This window comes from Panthera leo, chromosome B3 (assembly GCF_018350215.1).
Source record: "Panthera leo isolate Ple1 chromosome B3, P.leo_Ple1_pat1.1, whole genome shotgun sequence".
NCBI lineage: Eukaryota > Metazoa > Chordata > Mammalia > Carnivora > Felidae > Panthera > Panthera leo.
In genome coordinates this window covers 31,773,863-31,789,236 of record NC_056684.1, presented here as the reverse complement: position 1 = coordinate 31,789,236, position 15,374 = coordinate 31,773,863, and the positions used below count along the sequence as shown (strand labels likewise).

Genomic DNA, 15,374 nt, shown 5'->3' with positions numbered 1-15,374 from the left:
CCCGGATTCTAGTTATAAACATGCTGTGTGACCTTGAGTGACTCAAGCAACCTCTCTGGGCTTCCATTTCCCCATCTGTCCCATGCAGAGCTTGACTTCTGTGATGGTAGTGCCCTTTCCAGCCCTACCGTTTCCGAGTCAAAGACAACTGGGGCCCCGAGAAGTGAAAGGAAGTAAGAAAGAGAGAGAAAGCCAACAAGAAAGATGATTCTACGGTAGGGAAAAGTAGAAAGGCTCCAAAAGTGGACTCAGAACCCGCAGATGCTGGTAGAAGAGACCAGGGCAGCAAGGCCACTGTCCTGGGTGGGACTAGCTCCCCTGTCTGCCTGCAGAACTTAGACTTGGCTAGCAGAGGGCCAGGAGGGACCAGGCACCTGGTCAGGAGTTATAGAACTCAGAGAGGGTAAGGAGGCCAAAACCGGGACCAGTGTCAGGAAGTCCAAATAATGCACCAAAGGCCCAGCCACAGTCTTCCTGCCTACTGCCCAGAGAAAGACCGGGTGGGGTAAAGCAAACATACTGGCCTCTTATTCCCTAGATTGGCCACCTCATACGAGACCCTCACTCAGGCTTCAGCCCCGGACATGCCCCAGAACCCTAGCTGACCTTGGCAGGAAGTCCTCATGACCCCATAGGGAACTCCCACCCAGAGTTCAGCCAGTCAGAGGTCTACAGGAACCTCATTCCTGATAGGTGGGCCTGCCCGGAAGTCTGTTCTCAGACCACCCTGTTCCCTCAACAGAAGCCGGGTCCTTTGTCCCTCTGCCCGCTGCTCCAGGAGCTCCCCGCACAGTGGCAATAGCCCGCCACCCGCTCTGCCTTGCCCCCAGCCCCAGGCAGCAAGGGGGTTAATCCTACTGGCTCCTGAGCAGGTGGGTCCCAATAGAATTGGCTTCAAGTGCAGCTGCCCTGGGTGCCCCATTCGTGCCCAGATCCCGTTGCTGACCCAGGTCAGGGAGCATCGTCACAGGAGCGATAGATCACTCGGGAGTCGGACGGAAATGAGAACACTTCACACGGTTCGGCCATTTATTGCCTTCATGGGTCAGGAAAAGAAGGGGAAGAGGTGGCGTGAAAGAGGGGTGCCCTGGGCAACTTTCTCCTCCCAGAGCTGGCCCAAAAGGAGCAGGGGAGGGGGGCTGAGGACTGAAGAGCAGAACCGCCATGGGCCCCACCCCGACCTTCCTTCAGCACTCCTGCTGGCCTGAGAGGTGGGAGAGGCAGCGTCCACCCTCTCTAATCACACCTGGGGTGGGTCCGGGCTGTAGGGCCTGAAGGTGAGGAGGATGGGCTTGTCGGGCATCAGGATGAGGTTGAATGTGGTGCCCACATCACTGAGATGTTGCATTTCAACTCTGAAGTTCTCCAGAATCTGAGAAAGAGGGGTGGTGGGCTTAGGGGAGAGGTGGGGAGGGGCTGTCTCCCCCGGGGCCAGGCTCATTCACCTGTAGGTGTCACCTGTCATGAGTGACTGGAGGAACTCACCGCCAGCTCCTGTTTGGCCCTGCACAGCGCCTGAAAATGCACGACTAGTACCTCGTCCCCTCGATCAGCCTTATAGCTTCAATGAAACCTTGTCCCCCCCACCCCCGTACCCGTCCCATCCCGCTTGGGGGAGAACAGATGGCCAGGGGACACCGATGGGCCATAAGAAGATTAGCCCGAAACTGTCAGGGAGGAGGAAGGCAAATAATGGGAGACAGATGTCCCCAGCCCTGTACTCCCTGGGCTCTGGGCAGAGATGAGAGTAGGAGGGTCACTGCCTTCATTAGGGCCATGGCCAGCCCAGGGTGGCCAGATGCCCCCAGCCGGACTCACATGGATGAGGAAGAGGGTCATCTCGAGCTCAGCGATCCGCCGGCCCACACACTGCCGCACACCCCAGCCAAAGCCCAGGTTCCGGAAGTGGATGAGTTCCTTGTCGTTACTCAGCCATCGGGTTGGGTCAAACTTGCCCGGATTGAGGAAGAAGGTGGGGTCTTGGCCCAAGGCATAGGTGGACACCTGCACCAACGTCTGGGGACAAGGTGGGCAGAGGCCTGAGAGGCTTCATCTACTCCCAGCCGGGAGCATTAACTCAGCTTCCCCACCCCCGCTCCCCAGCCAGGCTGCCCAGTGTTCCAGCACGGGACCCTGCCCACCGTGTGATGTTGAAAAAGTTCCCACCCCCTCCCCTGAGCCTCACCCATCAGATGGGCAGGACTGAAGACTCGAGGCCAGGGATGGCTCAAGGGATTGTCCAGCCCTTTCCTCAACCCCAGAGGGCTCCCGAGACCCAGTGGGGCCTCCCTCCTAACCCTGGGCTCCAGCAACATTCCAGGGACCATCACCCACTATGCCCAGTACTCCTGCCCTTCATTCCTACTTGGACTGCTGCACCAGCCAGCTCCAGGAAGAAAGAGGGGACAGAAACCCTCGTCGCCACCCATCTGTGTGCAACTGCAGTCTGTCCCCAGCCTCCTCTGTCTGACTGGCAGAGCCGCCAGCCCCCCCTGCTGCACCCACCTTGGCAGGAATCATGTAATTTCGAAGAACCAAGTCATTTTCAAGGTATCTCTGCAGGGTCACGGAGATGGGGTGGAGTCTGCCGGAGGAAGGCATTCAGAAGCTGATGCCCCAGGGCACCCGGGTGGCTCAGTCAGTTAAGCGTCCAACTCTTGATTTCGGCTCAGGTCACGATCTCACGGTTCATGACTTCGAACCCCACGTCGGGCTCCACGCTGTCAGCTGTCAGCGCGGAGCCTGCTTGGGATCTCCCTCTCGCTCTCTGCCCCTCCCCCGCTTGCGCTCATTCTCTCTCTCTCTCTCTCTCTCTCTCAAAATAAATAAATCAACTTTAAAACAACAGAAAAGGAAGCCGATGCCCTGAGGCCTGGACAGAGCCTGTACACCCAGCAAGGCATCTCAGCCCCAGTGCCCCGGGGGGATCTGGGGACGGGATGTACTCTTCTCTCCTCCCTCGCCATTCCCAGCTGTCTCCCCGGACTTCTCACTTCCTACCAACGCCCTCCCTTCGGCCCTGCCCAGGGATGTGGGGGATGAGGTGGGTGGGCCTGGGAGGGTTGGGCTTGCCTCAGTGTCTCCTTGATGCTGGCTTTGAGGAGCGGGACGTGCTGCAACATCATGCTGATGTCTCCCTGGGCCTGGCGCCGGGCAGCCCGGACCTCCTCCCGCAGCATCTCCTGCACCTTCAGGCTGCGTGCCATCTCGTACAAGTGCCACTGCAATGTCATGGACGTCTGGCAGGGAGTGTGCGGTGTGGAAGACAAGGAGGACCCGTCACTCCTGAGGCATCTAAACCCATGCTAAATTCTCACTTCCAAGGATCTTTGCTCACTCTCATCCCTGCATCCAGAGGCCACCGTCCACGAAAGCAAAACACGGTTTGATAGGCAAACGTCCAAAGCGCCTGCCTCACCCCCCAGGCAGGAATGTTTGGGGCAGCAGTTATCCCTGCCCTCGTCCCCGATGTCACCAGCGCCCACCTGTTTCCCCAGCCAGCAGAGTCACCCATACAGCTGGTGCCTTCTTCCAGAGGACTCCAGAGGCCTTTGGAAGCCAAATCCTACTACTGTAAGGGCTGTACTCCCCAATGACTGCCATCCCACCCCTCTCCCGTTAGACCTTCCCCAAACATTAGCCCTTGCCTGTGGGAACAGAAAAGAAATTGAGGCCCAAAGATACTGAAACCAGAGCCACCAGACCCGTTTTCCATCCGTGTTGCAATTAGCAATGGGGTCTATTCTGGGATGGACCAGCCCATCTCAGTATTAGCCGGAGGCAGTGACCAGTAGCCCTTCACTGAAGCGTGAGTGACACCCGTCAAGCCCCACAGTCCAAGATTCTTCACGGCGGGGGGGGGGGGGGGGGACCCCAGGCTGAAGCAGCCCTCCCTCCTGGGGCCAGGACATGCTGCTATCTGACCAAGGGTCATATTTTGGTCTCCTCCTTCCTCCCAGGAGGAGCACTCTGGAAAAAATGTCATGAGGCCACTTCCCAGCTCCAAATCCTCACCTGGCCCCAGAAGCTTTTGCCTGACCCGTGAGGCTCCCCCCAACACTTGCCTACCGCTCCCAGGCCCCCTGCCCCCTAATGTTCTAGCTACACACAGCTCCCAAAGCCCAGAAATCTTCCTCATGCTGTTTGCTCATTCTAGAATTACCGCCCCCACCCCCGCTGCCCCCCACCAAACCTAGGAGGCAACGATGTACTCCTTTAAGGCTCAGATCAAATGTGTGTAATGGTCTTATCGCCTCCAAGGCCTGACACAAACTACGTACTTGGGAGATATTGAATACGATAGTCAACTAAGTTACCAACTGTGTGACCTTGAGTAAGTTACTTAACCTCTCTGTGCGCCAGTTTCCTCATCTAAAACAGAGGGATAATAGTAACATACCTCATAGTGTTGTTTGTGAATACTAAATGAGTTAATACATGTGAAAAGCTTAGGAGCCTGCCTGCCATCTAGGACAGGCTTAATTTTTAAATTTTTTTTAATACTTATTTTATTTTTGAGAGAGAGAAAGAGACAGAGCATGAGCTGGGGAGGGGAGGGGCAGAGAGAGGGGGAGACGGAATCCAAAGCAGGCTCCGGGCTCTGAGCTGCCAGCACCGAGTCCGACATGGGGCTCGAACTCACTGTGAGATCATGACCTGAGCTGAAGTGGGACGCTCAACCGACTGCACCACCCAGGCGCCCCTAGGACAGGCTTAAAAGATGTTACCCAAGAATAGGTGAGCGGTTTTGTCTTCTACATAACTGACAATGAACTAGGTTTAAAATATGCTCAAAGGCTCGGCTGCATCCTGTCCCAGAGACCAACAATCTGCTGTTAGAGGCAAACAAATCCGATACGAGGAAAGAAAGTTACTAACCCGAGGGCTTTGGCACGTGTCTCCCTAGTCCTGAAATTTCTGCTTCTCCCTCCTCCCAGCAGCAGCCTTCAAGACACAAGCTGAATGTCGGCTCCTCTATGGGGCGCTGTCCCTGTCCTACAAGGCCACTGTTTTCTCTCCCTCCTCTGGGCACCGGCAGTGCTCGGCACATGCCTGGTCGGCGGACCCTACAACACGGCGTGGTGGTCATCGGCGCCCACGCAGCCTCCTCGTCGTGGAACGAGCCAAATTCACAGGCTGAAGTCCTGACCCCCCAGTACCTCACCGTGGGACACTGAGGGCCGTGGGGCCTTTCAAGAGCGAACTAGGGTGAAATGAGGTCACGTGGGTGGGGCCTAATCTAACAGGACTGCTGTGCTTCTAAGAAGAGGAGGTTAGGCCACAGACACACGTGCGCATGCGTGCACAGACCCTGTGAAGACACAGGGAGAGGACAGCTATCTACAAGCCAAGTAGAGGCCGCAGAAGAAACCAACCCAGCCACCTGGCTCTTGGACTTCTAGCTCCAACTGTGAGAAGATAAATTTCTGTGTTTTAAGCCACCCGGTCTGTGGTACTTTGTTCTAACAGCCCCGGCACGCTGATATGCCCTTCCTTCCCGGGCCCTTTGGGACATTTGGGGTCTATAGCATTCACCTTTATAGTCTCGATGCCTGAATCACAACTAACACTCCATAAACACTACATAATGAGCCCTCACCATCACAGCGGCCCGGGAAGCTTCAAGATAGTGGTAAAAGGGACCGCACACAGGCCAGAGACATGTTGACAGTCAAGAAGTTTCTGGGGTATTGTACCACCTGTGCAGAGGGCCTGAAGGAGACACCGCAGAGCATGCCTCCAGACACAGGGGGGCACCATGGGGGACTGACGTCTGGAAGGGGGAGGATGTTCTACTGGCTCCCAGATCTTCTGCGGTCCTGCCTGCCTTCCTGAATCGAGCGAGCTGTGTCCTCCACCTTTGATTGGAGCAGCCCTCCCTCCCTCAAGGGCTCCAGGCACGAACCTGGGCCCGCCACCTATGCCCGGTTGCTCTGTTCTCACAGGCCAAGCAAACCTGGCAGATCAGCCTCAAGTTATGCACCGTGGGTGACCATGTGACCTGGCCCTTCCTCATCCTAGAGGATTAGGATTTAAGAAATGCAATCGGAGAAAGGGAGGTCCACCCCACGTGGGTAGGGTTTCAGGCAACGAGGCGGATTGGTGGGGAAGGGGCACGGGGCACAGGAAGGGACAGGATGTGCCTTCGGCCACCTCACCGTGTCCACACCCCCTGCCAACATCTCTGTTATGTTGGCCTTGACATCCTCAAAGAGCAGCTTGTGACTTCTTAGGAGGCGTTGGAGGATGCAGGGGTAATTGTTGAAATCTCTCTTGTGCCTCAGGTCCCAGTAGAAGTTCTGGGTGTATGCCTCCGCTGTGCAGGAGGAGAAAGGAAGAGTGAGCTCTCTGCAGGTGGGAGGGCAGGGGAGGGCAGGCACCAAGGGCCTGGGGGTTCAAGAGCCCAGCTTGCTCGGCTGCCACTTTACTGAGCACACACTCTCTGCTAAGCCCTTCATATCCATTTAATTCTTGACCACAGCTCCAGGGGGGGAGGTGAGATCATCCCCATTTTACAGATTAGGAAACAGAAGCCCTAAAGGGGAGTGGCTTGCCCAAGGTCACGAGAGTGTCGGGGGTGGGGGGGCAGAGCCGGGATATGGTTCTAGGTCTGAGGTCAACACCACACCCCCATCTGCCTTCTCCACCCTACCTTACCAATCTCGCTCACCAAAGTCCTAATATGTCACCAAGCACAGCTGTGTCTGGAGCACCAGTCCTTAACTCTCGGGAGATCCTGGACTCTTGGGAAGAATATGATGTCTTTGATCCTCTTTCTAACCATCTCCAACAGCCAGCCTTTAGGCCACCATGGACAGGAGTTCCGGGGCCTTCCTGCCCCTCTCCCTGCCCACCAGAGAGCAGAGATTTCTTACCTTTCCCTGCCCCCCCACCCGCCCCATCTCAGGCCTGGGTTTCCCACCCTCTGGGGTAGACAGGGCTCTCCTGGCCCCCAGACATGGCTAACCAGCCTTCACCTTTATTGAAAATCACATCCCACGCAGCCACATGGTCCCTCCAGGTCTTGGTCTTGAATAGACGGAACAGGTCTGGGGGGAAGTTGAGCATGGGGACACTGGTGTGGAACATCTGGTAGACAGCGTCGATGAACCGCTGGGCGTCAGGGTCCACCACCTCCTCCAGCATCCCCAGGCGCTCCCCGAACATGACGTTGGTGATGGCTGCAGGGGGAGGCAGAAAAGCCCCTTTCAACCTGGCCATCTGAGGGCGTCAGCCCCCAGGAACCCCACCCCCGCCAACCCAGAGGATCTCCTGCACCCAACCTCAGGCTCCTTCAGTAAAGAAACTGAGGCCTGAGTCCCAAACAGTGGAAATGGCAGGACTGAGGGAAAGCTACCCTCCGGGAGCCACTCGGGTCCTTCAGAGGGGCGAGTAGAAGACCCTGCAAAGGGTGGCAGGAAGCAGTCTCCAGCAGGGAAAGTGCCCAGGCGGGGCTGAAACTGCGCCTCCCACCCTCCAACAGCACCCCAAGCAGCCTCTGGGCTTTCCTCTTGGGAAGGGAGATCAATTTCTCATCTGGAAGTGACCAAATTGGCTATCTCCTGAAACAGGTCATATGGGAAAGTGGATTGGCCATCCAAGACCCACTCTGGCTGGACCTAAAAACTCCCAACCGCCCCAAGTGTTTCCTGCCTACTTGGTCAGGAATTTGAATGTTGACTTCATACCAAACTCTGGACACCCCGAATCTCCTGCAGTGATCACATGATCGCCATCAAGCCACAGGCCTTTGCATGCACCATTCCCTCTTCCCATACTGCCTGACTCCTTACCCCATCTATAAAACTCCTACATATCCTCAAATACCCCATTTAGATTAACCACCCAACTGTCCCTTCCCCTCCAAGACCTCGAAGGTCAGTGTCCCAGGAGAGAGAGAGGTAGAGGATGAGTCTAGCAGTTCATCCCAGAAGCCAATCCCAATGCTTCTTCAGGATCTGTGCTGGGTCTCAAGGTAGGAGGCTGGGTTCTCCCACCCACAGGACCACTGCCAGGCAGAAACAGTCTCCTTACACTCAAAGGCAAAGCGAAACAGGTCGTCACTGATGTCCCCTGAGAACTTTCCGGAGCCCTGCAGCTTGATGCGCCTGTGCAGGACTTTCACAAAGTCGTGAGACACTGGGTCCAGCAGGGGAATGAAGTTCTTTATGGCCTCTGGAGACATCACCTCCTGGTTCAGGGCCAGTCGGTCTTTCTTCCAAGCTCCTGACTTCCTGAGAAAACACAGGCCCTCAGGCCCTGATGGTCAAAAACCCCAGGCCTGGCAGACACAGAGGGGGCTGACTCGACTTTCCCAGGAGGGCGAGCCACAGCTCAGAGCCCGGCACTCACTTCCACCCCCATCACTCTGGGCCTCCCATCTCCCAGCTTCTGCCTGGCATGGAGGCAGGAAGAAAGAGGGTGGGGGAGAACAAAACCGCGACCTCCCCCCACCGCCTCTACCCCGCTGCTGCTGTGGCCAAGAACTCCTATTCTTAGAACCTCAAAGTAACTTTCAAATCCTCTAGTGTTTGCCTCAGAGCCACACATGCCTTTCCTCTTGGCTGATGCTCACCTCCTGCCATTCAAGTGCCCCTTGACTTCACCTTTTCTGGCCCCTGCACAGACACAACTGGCCAATCTCTCCTCCTCTGCACCCCCGATATGTCCCACCAGCGCCACTGGTGGGGGATCTCAGGTGCCCTGAATTGGGTCAATGATAGACCTCAGCTTACGGCCCATACTTGGAAAGAGATCCACACAAAGCCCTTTTTGTAGTTTGAGGGCTTCGCTTGTTTATAAGGATATTATTACAAACTCACCAGGCAACACGAAAACTAGGAACTTGACAGTAACTTACATAGGCCGACCTGGTCCTCCCACTTCCTGCCTCCCTGGCCAAGGGGATCACCCTGACTCCTCTGCTTGTTTTTGTATATAGTTTGATCTATAATTATTCTAAAAATGTATGCTTGATGAATGGATAAAGATGTGGTATATATATACAATGGAGTATTACTCAGCAATCAAAAAGAATGAAATCTTGCCATTTGCAACTATGTGGATGGAACTAGCAGGTATTAGGTTAAGCGAAATTAGAGAAAAGACAGATATCATATGACCTCACTCATATGAGGAATCTAAGGTACAAAATAGATGAACATAAGGGAAGGGAAGCAAAAATAATATAAAAACAAGGAGGGAGACAAAACATAAGAGGCTCTTAAATACAGAGAACAAACTAAGGGTTGCTAAGGGGTTGTGGGGAGGGGGATGGGCTAAAATGGGTAAGGGGCGTTAAGGAAGACACTTGCTGGGATGAGCACTGGGTGTCATACATAGGGGATGAATCACTGGAATCTACTCCTGAAACCATTATTGCACTATATGCTAACTAACTTGGATGTAAATTAAAAAATAAATAAATAAATTTAAAAAAGGGGCGGTGCCTGGGTGGCTCAGTCAGTGGAGCATTGGACTTCAGCTCAAGTCACGATCTCACAGTTCATGGGTTCGAGCCCCACGTCGGACTCTGTGCTGACAGCTCAGAGCCTGCAGCCTGCTTCGGATTCTGTGTCTCCCTTTCTCTGCCCCTCCCCTGCTTGTGCTCTGCCTCTGTCTCTCAAAAATAAATAAATGTTAATAATAATAATAATAATAATAATAAATGTATTCTTGTTTTCAGCTTTTTAAAAAAAATTTTTAATATTTATTTTTAAGAGAGAGAGAGAGAGACAGAGTACAAGCTGGGGAGGGGTCAGAGAGAGAGGGAGACACAGCATCTGAAGCGGGCTCCAGGCTCTGAGCTGTCAGCACAGAGCCCGAGGTGGGGCTCGAACTCACGGACCGCGAGATCTTGACCTGAGCCAAAGTCGGTGCTTAGCCGACTAAGCCACCCGAGTGCTCCTGTTTTTAACTTTTTTAAAGAACTGTTATGACTTGCTTTTTTCCCTCAGTTTTACACTTCTAAGTATCATCTGGATGGTTGCGGGCCACTGAGTCCATTCACTTTGACTGGCGTGTGCCACCACTCACTCATTCTCGCTCCTGTCGGGCATTTAGGTGGTTTCCTGGGCTTTGCCGTTATGAACAGCCCTGCTCAAACACTCTAGCTCACGTCCCCTGGGGACCCGTGCTTTGGCGTCTATTCCTGAGCGCAGACCTGCTGTCTTGTAGGCGTGTGAACACTCAGCCACAGGAGGCGATGCCCAACAACCGTTTTCCAAAGTGGCGGCACCAGCTTTCACTCCCGCGAGCAAGCCACCAGAACTCTCATCTCTCTGTATCCTCAGCAACACTTGACATGGTCACATGTCAACGTTTGATGAGCGATTTGGTGGACAACTGTGTCCGTTACACTTACATACACCGACTTGTCCGCGATTCTCACTGCCCCTTTAGACTCACGGTGGCGGGGCCCTGCCCTCCTTGTCACTGTACCCCAGAGCCCGGCACACAGCAGGTGCTCAAAAAGATGGGTCTTAAAGCGTGAACCAATAAATGAGAACTGTTCTAGATCTTTATTTACTCATTACAATCTTCAGCCTGAGCACTTCCCTGAAGGCTGGCAGAGCAGTTCACCATCAGCGGCTTTATGGTGACAGGAAGATGCCAGGGATTTGCCCAGAGGCCCCATGCCACAGCTGCCCATCATCTCCCACCAGCTCCCCGGAGATGGCCCAGGACTCACTTCAACAGGACGCCGAGGGGTCTCTGGCAATGCTGGTGATAGGCCACCCACGGTGGGATGGAAAATCGTTCTGGAGTGGGACCCTCGAACTTAAAGAGAAGGGCCACATCTTCAGGGTCGATGATATAAACCGACTCCATGCTGCCCAGCTTCTCCCTGGGGGAACAGAGGAGACGAGCTAGGGTGGGTTCCCGGAGAGCCATGCAGACTCGGGGCAAGCAGGATGGGGCCCAGCTCACATATAACCGCCTCGTGGCCAAGACTGCAGAGCAAACAGTCCTGGGAGTGGACCCCGATCCCACAGCACTCCTTGCTGTGTGACCCGAGGCAAGGCGCTCACCCCTTCTGAGTCCATTTCCTTCTTTATAAAATGGAGATACAGTACCTGTCTCACAGGGTTGCTGATGGACAAGATGATACAGTCTATGGAAGTGACTCCAGTCAGGCATTGGATAAGTGACAGCTTTATGTTCCTCTTGCCATCACGGTAGCTGCTGCCTGGCCCCAGGACGAGCCTGCCCCCACCCAGGGTCTACCATGGACCATCATGTCCTCGCTCCCACGCCCTTCTTCCTGGGCGTCCAAAGCCTCAGCACCCTCCCCGCCTCGCACCCACCACAGAGCTCAGAAACAGCGTGGTCCTGTCACCACTGGAGGGACTCGGTGTAGCTTTCTAGGTAGTCCATAGGCCCGGCCAGCCAGTCCCTTCTAGGCTCTAGGATTGCAATTCTGGGAGTAGCCACCCTGCCTCTCCTCAGACTCCAACAAAGCACTTTGTCTCTATACAAACAAAACCCTGGTAAAATATCAGGCCTCGGGCATAGATACCTGTCACAAAGCACTTTACAGTCTCTATTAAAACACCACCACAGGGGCGCCTAGGTGGCTCAGTCAGTTAAGCGTCCGACTTCGGCTCAGGTCATGGTCTCACGGTCCGTGAGTTCGAGCCCCGCATCGGGCTCTGTGCTGACCGCTCAGAGCCTGGAGCCTCTTTCAGATTCTGTGTCTCCCTCTCTCTCTGACCCTCCCCTGTTCATGCTCTGTCTTTCTCTGTCTCAAAAATAAATAAACGTTAGAAAAAAATTTTTGAAAAAATAAATAAATAAAACACCACCACAAAAGACTCTTAAAGATAGAGAACAAACTGAGGGTTGATGGGGGGAGGGGCACAGGCTAGATGGGTGATGGGCATTAAGGGGGGCACTTGGGATGAGCACGTGATGAACCCAAGTCTACTCCTGAAACCAATATTGCACTGCGTGCTGACTAACATTTAAATAAAAAATTGAAAAACATAAACCACAACTGTGGGGAAACAGCAGAAAAGTCCACTTCTTACTTGCATCTGCCTTTTGCCTAAGAAACTTAATTCAAGATGCCCTATAAGACAACATATAAAAACACACAGGTCCAAGCCAAGTTCTCTCCCCTCCCCCTTCCTCAAAGAGATGGGGGGGAGGGGGGAGGAGGGGAAGAAAGAGGAAGAGGGGAGAGGGTGCGGTCCCCTCATTAACCACTGACCCATTGCACCCCAGCCTACCTTCCCAGGTCCCCTTGGGCTTTGTCGGTGGCCTCCCAGAAAATCCCCTCCGTGTTTTTCCAGCTACCAAGCGACCTCACACCACTAGCCCCATCCCCCCACCCAGCTCAGCAAAATCCTTGAACTGCCATTGTTATCAATTCCAACTCTGGGAATCTAGCCCCAGGCAGTGATCTGAAGCGTGACAATGATGCCTGATGGATAAGCCTCGTGTCTAATAGCAAAAAATCCCAGAGAGGGCTGGATGTCCACTTTAAAGAACTGGCTACCATCATAAGGCTTATCCACACTACGGACTACCGTGCTGCCTTTTAAAATTATATTAAAGAGAGAAAAGAGGAAAGAAGTCCTCCATATGTCGTTGTGGGACCCCAACAAACAGCATACATAATATATTCACATTCTTAATGTTACATAAATATTATCAAAATTGAGAGGCGCCTGGGTGGCTCAGTAGGTTGAGCGTCCGACTCTTGACTTCCACTTGGGTCATGATCCGAGTTGTGGGATCGAGCCCTGCATCTTTGGGCCCTCTGAATGCAGAACCTGCTTGAGATTCTCTCTACTCTCTCTGCCTCTCTCCCCCTACATCGTGCACTCTCTCTCTCTCAAATAAAAAATATACATATTATCAAAATTGAGATTGTGCCTGATTGCAATTTTCCATTGTGCTTGTCTATATTTTCTGAATTGTTTATTCTCATTTATTCACAAATGTATCATTTCTGGGCCATAAGTTACAACATAACAGTGACACTGAACTAGAAGTCAGACAATTGGGGTTCCAAAGATAGCCCTGGCTTTGCCCTGACAAGCTGTGTGACCTTGGCAAGACGCAGGAATGACCTTCTCCTTCCTGGCTCAGTTTCTCCATCTGTAAAATGTGAATAGTAACATCAAATACAAGGATGCGTCGAGAGGCTCAGATGATAGTGACTCAGAAAACAGAAGGGGCTTGATAAAATACGAGTTCCTAGGTTCCTACCTGTTCCTACCCGAGGGAGAAGCAGCAGGGAAGGAGGAGGAGCCAAGGGAGCAGGAAGCAGGGAGTATGGAAATATGGAAAGATCTACCCGAAGGAAGGAGCCATCTTCTCCACGCTGGGCAATGGGGGGGGGGGGGGGGGGGGGGGGGGGGGGGGGAAGAACCCTGACCCATGAGCAGCTGCACCCCTCCACAAACACGCCTGCCCTGCCTGCCCTCCTGTCCCGACCCCCCCTTCAAGACAGCCAACATATCCTATCAATGCCCTTTCCCCATCCTGACCCTTTCACTTAAAGGAAAATGCACCGTCCCTCCCGGAGTCCCCTCCCTGCCCCCAACCCGCACCTCCACCACCTCCAGTCTCTTAAGTATCTGCTCAGAACAGAGCCCAGGTGTACCTGGAAGGTGCATAGCTAAATCAGAACAAGTGAGGCCTCCCACCAAGGGCAGCCCGCAGACCCCGTCCCTCGGAATAGGGGAAGGGGGGTGGGGAAGCACATTCAGAGGCTAAAAGACCAAAGGCCCCTTCTTTGAGGCAGAAATCAAGGCAGATGCCTGGGGAAAAGGAGCTGTGGCCCAGCAGAGGGGAAGGGACAAAATCAGCTGCTCCAGAGCGGAGCAGGGCTGAGGGGTGAGGCCGGCACCCCAGCAGGAGATCAGGGCAAGAATCCTTACCTCTCCAGCTTCAGTTTCCTCCCACAGTGGGATGACAAACTTACCTTCCAAGCTGTCTTAAGGACGGCGGAGGCAGGGAGGCAGTTAACAGGGCTTAGGCCCTGATCACCTCCCCCCAGTCAATTTCAAAGCGCATAGGACCTGGGGCCTCAGGGCTGGGAACTGAACCCATTGTCTGGGAAGCCTTCTCCCTTCTCCTGCCACCAACCCCAGGCAAGGAACAAACAAGTCAGAAGTAGACCAGAGCCTGGAATGGAGGGCAAGACTTTTGGGGGAGGGGACCCCCGGCCTAAACCAGCGGTACGATGTCTGGTATTTCCTGTTTCACATAACCTTGAGTTGCTGGCTGTTTTTTTTGAGCCTATAAGCAGATTTATCATCCTAAATTTCTTGACTTTAAGTTCATGTTAATGGCTTTATGTTTGAGACCTCTCTCTTGAACAGTTTTTCCTGACGGAGCCCTGTTATATCTAGGATGGGCAGCCCTCTACCCTATCCCATGAGCCCCACAATCTGCCAGGCTTACCTGTAAATGGGGCCATACTTCTGGAAGTTCTGGAGTTGGTGATAGTGGATTTTCTGTGAGCCCATCTCCCTCCAGAAATTGTACAAGTTTAGCCAGCCGTTGTTTCCCGGGGAGGGGATCTCGCTGAAGGGGCGGGGAATCTGAGTGGAGATCCCAGCCCCCTCCCCAGTGGGCACCCTGGGATGCCCTGGACCCTCCCGTGAGGTGTTCAGGAGGGGCTGGCAGCCTTTGACCAGGACTGAGCGAAGAGGGAACCCCTTGGCCAGCATGCTGTCCCAGGGTGACTCTGGCCCTGGGCCCCTGCGGCCCAGCTTATAAGCAGCAAGTCAAGGCTAAACGAGCTGACAAAGCCGTCAGCCTCCCTCCTTGGCCTGTTGGCTCCAGCCCACACACAGCCCCTCCCAGACTTGGGGTGACTTGGGAAACTTGGGAGACTCAGTCTGGGATTTCTGCAGCCAGAAAGGCTTCCCGAAGCACAGGAAGACCCCTCTGCCTCTGTCCTCACTACAGCTCCAGCAGATCCCTGAAATGGTACAGGTTTGTGCCTTTCTTCTGCTGGGGTGTTGGGGCCTCCGGCTGAGCCCTGCTGTAGGGACCCAGCCACTGGCAGACATCCCTCAGCATACACGGACAACCTGGGGCCCAGGAGGAGGAGGTCAGAGCCACCCTGCAGCTTTGGGCCAGCCTGCCTCTTAGTTGCGGCCCCATTGCTGATTGAGAGAGAGAGAGAGAGAGAGAGAGAGAGGTAATTATAAACTGTTTTATGTATAGTTCGCTGATTTTTAAAATTCTACTTTTTCTGCTTGGAAAAAAAAATCTATATTTTCTGAAAATGGCAGGTGTTATCATTATTTTTTTAATGTTTATTTATTTGGGGGAGAGAGAGAGCGTAAGCAAGGGAGGGGCAGAGAGAGAGAGGGAGAGAGAACCCAAGCAGGCTCTGCGTTGTCAGCACAGAG

The 15,374-nt window shown here is 53.9% G+C and overlaps 1 protein-coding gene across 2 annotated transcripts; it reads right to left on the bottom strand.

Moving 5' to 3' along the window:
* Nucleotides 1–1,015: 1,015 nt before the first annotated feature.
* On the bottom strand, nucleotides 1,016–14,721 carry LOC122221804 (cholesterol side-chain cleavage enzyme, mitochondrial). Of its 2 annotated transcripts, none has more exons than XM_042941423.1 (9): nucleotides 14,416–14,721; nucleotides 10,691–10,846; nucleotides 8,035–8,234; nucleotides 6,978–7,181; nucleotides 6,159–6,316; nucleotides 3,073–3,239; nucleotides 2,506–2,584; nucleotides 1,819–2,016; nucleotides 1,016–1,372 (listed from the first exon to the last, which is right to left on the bottom strand). In XM_042941423.1, exons 1-9 carry the CDS (start codon nucleotides 14,682–14,684, stop codon nucleotides 1,241–1,243), a joined length of 1,563 nt encoding a protein of 520 aa, XP_042797357.1. In that variant the 5' UTR covers nucleotides 14,685–14,721; the 3' UTR covers nucleotides 1,016–1,240. The 2 variants fall into 2 exon arrangements, with proteins under 2 accessions (XP_042797357.1, XP_042797358.1); XM_042941424.1 differs by lacking the exon at nucleotides 14,416–14,721 and adding an exon at nucleotides 13,934–14,335.
* Nucleotides 14,722–15,374: the final 653 nt, after the last annotated feature.

Bases quoted from the DNA above. Each gene is read 5' to 3' on its own strand.
- LOC122221804 (XM_042941423.1), bottom strand. From the start codon at position 14,684: ATGCTGGCCAAGGGGTTCCCTCTTCGCTCAGTCCTGGTCAAAGGCTGC. The intron at 7,182-8,034 runs GTAAGGAGACTG...CTCCCCCTGCAG, and splicing joins GTTTCGCTTTGCCTTTGAGT to CCATCACCAACGTCATGTTC. The intron at 3,240-6,158 runs GTGAGGTGGCCG...ACTCCCTGCCAG, and splicing joins TGGCAGGGGGTGTGGACACG to ACGTCCATGACATTGCAGTG.